We start from the raw sequence: 6,708 nt of genomic DNA on the forward strand, positions 1-6,708 counted from the left end.
TCAAAGATGTAAATAGTGAGTATGACAAATAGTGGCGGAAGCGTTTATGCGCTAAATTGTCCTATAACACACATGCCCCTCCAAATGCTACAAAGTGCTATTTAAAACATCGCTCAATATTCAACAATGCTGGTAAAAGAATACTAGCCTTCTCACTTAACTCAATGTGGAATTATTCTTATTATTGATGTATGTGAAGGGGAGTCGTTGATGTGGAGTTTCACTCGAGGAAGTAATACTTCATGTGTTAAGGACGACTATGCTGGAATACAAATAGAGGAATTTATTATGGTCGAGTCTACTGAAATGTTTTATAGATGCAATGTTTTTCCTAAGATAGCACATGGCGAAAGAGTTGGGTTTGTTTTGCAGACTGTTGACCACATGATTACATTGAAAATTGATCTTATACATACAATCTTATCATGGAATATATGACTTACACATATGTGCTAGACTTGAAAACTGGCGTGCCTGATTGTGGTTGGTGACATTGCTCAGGAATCATAAGAATTTTTCGAGAACTGATGGTAATAATATTAAAAAAAACCCTAAAAATAGAGTCTGTAAATATGTCCATGCTCACTAGCCTTATTATGCATTGTGAACGGTACCACAGAAAAACAAAGAAACTAGAGGATAGCCTATATAATTTCCAACAATCATAACTTCATTTCTCATTGTGTGTTGTTGCACTGCAAATTGGACACTATGAGGATAACAGTCATCAGAACGATTCTTCTTTCCTCTATGTCATAAGAAGAAACATATAACAAGAGAAAATGGGCGAAGAAAGAAGCAATTATGTGGTGAGAGGCAGCAACAAAAGAATCAAAGAAATTATTTGCCGTCTGCAAAACAGCCCTCCGAAACCAGTTTAAGAGGTGTTTTTTTATACGTTCGGCTACTGGGCTCGAAATCATAAATTAGCACCCAACGTGGGCTTTTGTGTCCAGCCCAGTTCTGGGCCCTTGACGACTTCTTCTTCTCTGTTACACGGCCTGCTCTTTATTTCACCAGATCCCCCATCGCGTCAGTGACTAGGGCGAGATGAGCAGCCGCCGCTGGATGACGAAAACCTACTCCCCGAGATCCTCCTCCGCCTCCCGCCGCAGCCCTCCTCCCTCCCCCGCGCCTCCCTCGTCTGCAAGCGTTGGCGCCGCCTCGTCTCCGACCCCGGCTTCCTCCGCCGCTTCCAGATCCACCACCGCCGCAGCCCTCCCCTCCTCGGTTGCTTCGTCCAAGAACCTCACGGTATCTCCTTTCTACCTGCTCTCAAGGCCCCCAACCGTGTCCCTCCTGGCCGCCTCTCTTTCCAGTCCGGCCACTATAACGGCTTTAAGCTACTCAACTGCCGCCATGGCCTCGTGCTCATCGCCGACAAGACGCGGCACCACCGATTCCTCGTGTGGGACACCATCACCGGCGACCAGTACCACCTAGCCATCCCCGCGCTATTCGACACGGAAGAGGTGGTGCTGATCAACGGGGCGGTGCTTCGTGCTGCGGGAGACACCCATCACTTCCAGGTGGTCTGTGTAGCAACACGCAGACTCGATCTGCATCGTCGACAAGCAGCGCTCGCCTGCTTTTACTCGTCGGAGACCGGCGCGTGGGGTAACCTCATCTCGACACCCATTCCGTCCGACCTCGACTCCCAGTCAAACCTTCATATCTACTTATTTGGCATCACAATTATGGAAGCGCCCGCAATGCTTCTCGGGGACTCTCTTTACTGGACTCTTACTGATGATTCATCAAGCATCCTTGAATTTGATCTTCAGAGGCAGAGTCTGGCTGTAATACGGATGCCCGAGGATGTGTATAAGTATGAAGGTCACATCACGGTTATAAGGGCAGATAGTGGTGGGCTGGGTTTCCTCATGCTGACAGACTTCACCCTGCAATTATGGAAGCGGAAGATTCATTTCGACGGTGTTGCCTCATGGGGGCTGGAAAAAACTATTGAATTGGACAAGCTACTTTCCCTTAATCCAGAGAAGGGCAGCATTATGATACTTGGGTTTGCTGAGGAAAACAGGATGGTGTTCCTGGGGACATTTATCGGCCTCTTTGCACTCCAGCTTCACTCATTGCAGTTCAAAAAGCTATCTGAAACCAAAAGAAAATCTCACTACCATCCATTTGAAAGTGTGTATACTGCAGGTAATAGCATGCCTTTCACAATGTGGGCATGACAAAAACAGGTTATTTTTTGGATAATTGGTTGATGGAATGTTGTTCACATCCTTTGGTACTAAGCTAATAATTCTAAGTAGTGTCATATCGGTTATTTATATTTCTGCTTCATGATCTCTTCATTATGTAGCGCTATTGTTCTGTGGTGGCATTCTATGTAATGCTTCTGAGTTGGACAAAGTATTTGTCAGCGGTATCTAGTACAGTACTACATGTCACCAGTTTTTATGTAGCCAGGTGGCAGGTTATCATTGTTCTAGTGTGGCGTGATTATTGTGATTGAAGCTGAGGGGGATTGGGGATTCCTTCTTTGTCGAGAAAAAGTAGCAACATTCTTTCGAATATTCTGACACTATTATTATTACTACTACTATTGTACAATTGTTACTATCATTGGATTTTAAGTCTAGCAGGCTTTCTGTTTGCAATTTTAGCATATGAAGATCCATAGAATAAAACAGGTAACACCAAGTTGAAAATTATCCGTATAATAATTGAACTAAATGTCATTTTTGCCTGCCTATTCACATATGCAAGAACATTATATGGTAGTGGTAGTGCATAGCTGCAGTGCAGTTTTTTCCCCTCACGATGAGATACTACATAACAGCTGGAAGTTGAAGATAACGACATGAAAACTAGAATGTCAAATGTATATAGCTTAATACATGCAGTTGGAAGCTTAATGCTAGTTACAGTTCGGTCATTCAATATTGTTAACCCTGCTGATCTTCTAATATTTGTAAATCCACAAAAATGAAAGGGTTTCAAATTTAGGAATGTCAAATGTATATAGCTTAATACATGCAGTTGGAAGCTTAATGCTACGTACAGTTTCGTCATTGAATATTGTTATCCCTGCTAATCTTCTAATGTTTGTAAATCAATAATAATGACTTGTTTTCAAATTTACGAAACAATTGAGGATTTTATCACTTGGAGGCGAGTCCTGCTGTGAGTGGCAAGTCCATTGGCACCAGCATTTAAAAAAAAAAGAGTTCATTTCATATTTTCAGCCTAGATTCATTTACTAATATAATCTTAATCTGAATTTTCATGATCACTTCTGTTGCTAGGATGTATTAGTATGAGCATATCTGTTATGTTTGATATGGCGTGAAATGAGTAATTCTAGATAACTTATCTTTTCTGATTAGCCAATTGTCTGAGGCTGCATGTTCTTCATTTTTATGTTATTTATGAATATAATGCTGTTTTGAGGGATATTCCTCGAAGTTGACCAGAAGTGTGGTTTTGTCTACCCATTCCTAATGTTGTTTAACCCAATTTTTTTTTCCTTTCTAAAATTACACCCATAGGTTTATCTGAATATCTCCTTGATGTCTTCTCATATCTACTCGTTTTCTTTTGGAATATAATTGGTTATTTGACTTATTATCCTTCTAGAAACAGATGTTGGAGGTGAACATGGTCGAGCTGAACTTTTGAACAATGCTTAAGGTGACTGGCTGATCAGATACACTATCATGATATATTGGTTGATCAGGTAAGCTTATCTTCTGCATGTAAGTTGATGTATCTGAAATGTTACTTTTGTTGTAAAAGATGCTACTTCTACAAGTACCAAATGTAAAGAGAGGACTCCCAAGATTCTCCATACGAGGCTTTACTAAACCGTTCCTCACCTGGCTACCTCCTGTCATGCTCTCATGGCAGTCTGCTTCCTGGATCTCTTCTGTATGTGCTGCTTCCTCATCCCTTCCCCAGCAGCTTTCCATCCGCTTCGTAATGTGCCTTTACCCAGCTACTGGATTTGCTTTTTAGCTTGCCCTCCCTTCTATCATACTGCCTTGTTGCGGGTTTACTTCATCCTTAGTTCTCTAGTTCCTTCTGATAATGCAAGCGCTTATCTCCCTCTAGCTTCCCAGATGACAGTTGACTTGGGACCCTTTCCCTTTCCCATTCCTTATTGCTGTGTTCGTGCCTCCTCATAGATGAGAATGCAATGCTAAGTAGTACTCCCTCCGTCCAGAAATAGTTGTCATCAAAATGAATAGAAGGGGATGTATCTAGACATATATTAGTTTTAGATACATCTCTTTTTATCCATTTTGATGACAAGTATTTTCGGACGGAGGGAGTAGTACTATGCTTCTTCAACATTTTCTGGTCTTACTTTTACTGGTTGGTACATTACCTTTTGATTTTTAAATTCTTTATGTGTTCATGGATCTATCAAGTCCTCAGTTTTGATTTATATATTATCCATCTACACAGTTTATTGATAACTAAAAATCTCTTAGCATTTGGTTTTGAATTCCTTTGGTTATGCAGGCTTATAGCTATGCCATTTAACCTTGCTGCTCATTTAGGAATGTTATAATGCCTAGTGCTACATTTTAGACTGTCACAATACTCCAAGAGTATGTCCTCATTAGATCTTATACTACTATTTGTCGTTTTTCCTGCATTACTAATTTCTTATGGACAATTATGCTATTTAGCCTGCTTGCTTAAATATTTTCTCAACATATACTCCCTCCATCCCAAAATAAGTGTCTCAACCTTAGTACAACTTTGTAAGGTTGAGACACTTATTTTGGGACGGAGGGAGTATTAGTTTGTCTGTCTAGCTGCACACACGTAATTGGTCATTTGGCCATTAGCCTACAATATAGCTTGTCTAATCCAAACAGATTATTACATGGTTTATGTGCAGTCTGATTTCTTCTGTTTTAGTTACCACAGGTGCTTAATAAATTTTATTGAACACATGATATAAAAATTACATGGCTAGATTCATCACCAAAAGTGCTTTCAACAAAATTGCACTTCTTCATGTTTTATATCATATTATCATCAAGACTAATGGTTAAAGTTTTGCCTTTTATGCTGTGCATAGTCTTATAAAAATGGACTTCTATTTGGAGTTTTGGACCAAAGTAGTATCAACATATATGCCAATCAGATAAAAATCAAATGTTTCTGTTTACTATTACATGAGCTCCTCATAGTCAGTCATATCCACATGCACATCATAACATAATGTTTCAAACTATCTCATAAGGTAGGCTGTTCAGTGTTTGACTCCAAGGCCACTGATCATGTAGCTTCTCCTTTAGTCAAAGCAAGAAACTTGAGGATATGTTAACAATAGAAGGCATACCAGTACAAAATTACTTATTTATTTTCAACAAACCACTGTCTTATTGATGTTCGCAATTTCTATTGTTGGTTTTGTCCAGTAATGCTGAGAAGATTCAGCTTTGTGCTTTTGGCACTAGTTCCACAGTGATAATTAAGGAATGCTAACTACCTAAGTCATACCAAAGTTGTGAGATGACTGGGCCTGGGATGCCTCAGGCGAAAGCCTAGTGCCAACCTCGTCGGCAACGTCGATGGTGACGCCTTCGGGAGCCGCTTCCCTTCATGGAGGCGTCATTGGGGAGCTACCGTTGCCCGCCCTTTCCTGTGCTCTGGGCGAAAGCCTCAGATCCTTCTCTTGTGCGGTGGAATGATCTGTGGCGGCGACCGATGCCTTGGTCATCGTGGTGCTGATGGTTGACCTATCTCTTGGGGTCTCATGGCGGTGGTGAGGTCTTGGTGTTTAGTGCCCTTTGAAGGCGCCTGAGGTTTTGTTGCATTGCATAGTGCTCTGGTTCCCTCTATTTGTGATGGTGGTTCCCGCTCTTCGCGATCTGCCCAGTGGTGATGGGTGCTAAATTCTTGGTGTTCGCTGCTTGTCGTAGCTCGTTTCTGGTTGTTCCTCTGTTGTTCCCTGTCACTTGTGTATGTTGGGTGCTACGTGCTGTAGCTACTGTGTTGTATCTCAATCTTGTTTTATGGAAGTGAAAATGTTTTAGGCCGGCTTTTGTCCGCTGTAGCAGCTTCAATAAAAATTTACATATTGGTCTCGGTGTTTGGCTGATGATGTTGGTTGCTCTGCAGGTACCTGGAGTTACCGTTCTGGTGGCTGAGATGCAGACGGCTTGTTTGCTGTAGGTTCGCTGTAGTGGACTTGTAGGAATTAATTTGAACATTTTGTTCGCTCATGACTATAATGTAATCTGAACATCATGTTAATTCACGCATGTAATGTATTTTCTGTAAAAGTTAGTTAATTGGCATGAAGACACAGTGACTTGCTTGGATGAATTAGACCCGTGATGTCCCATGTGTGTGTGCTGAATTTTTATCCGCTTCTCAGTCTCAGTAATGAACGTTCAGTTATTCTGCTTTCTTTCTTCAGACACGTGGAATCAGATGAGTTATGTTATGTTTGAACTATTTTAGTCATATGGATTAGCTTCTGCACATTGATAACCGCCTTTATTTTTTAGATTCCGGGATAAAAATTGCAGTGCTCGGCCCAGGTGAAGCCCAGTTACATTACACACGGTCGCATTACACACCACAATCTGATCATGCACACGGATCAAGATGAAAGCATATTGGTAGCTTGTTATGAAATTGTTGTTTGTTAACATTCAGCTCTGATTTGATTTGATCTTTAAATGCTTCCTATATGTAGATGTAGCTTCCCATTTG

At 41.1% G+C, this 6,708-nt stretch overlaps 1 protein-coding gene across 1 annotated transcript; it reads left to right on the top strand.

Moving 5' to 3' along the window:
- The first annotated feature begins 343 nt into the window (after positions 1-343).
- LOC125517009 lies at positions 344-6,315 on the top strand. Its single transcript, XM_048682245.1, has 4 exons — positions 344-359; positions 1,045-2,166; positions 3,607-3,706; positions 6,109-6,315. The coding sequence occupies exons 1-3, from the start codon at positions 344-346 to the stop codon at positions 3,657-3,659; spliced, it is 1,191 nt and encodes a 396-aa protein (XP_048538202.1). The 3' UTR covers positions 3,660-3,706; positions 6,109-6,315.
- Positions 6,316-6,708: the final 393 nt, after the last annotated feature.

Source organism: Triticum urartu, chromosome 6, assembly GCF_003073215.2.
Source record: "Triticum urartu cultivar G1812 chromosome 6, Tu2.1, whole genome shotgun sequence".
Classification (NCBI taxonomy): domain Eukaryota; kingdom Viridiplantae; phylum Streptophyta; class Magnoliopsida; order Poales; family Poaceae; genus Triticum; species Triticum urartu.

Bases quoted from the DNA above. Each gene is read 5' to 3' on its own strand.
- LOC125517009 (XM_048682245.1), top strand. The intron at 2,167-3,606 runs GTAATAGCATGC...TTATCCTTCTAG, and splicing joins TGAAAGTGTGTATACTGCAG to AAACAGATGTTGGAGGTGAA.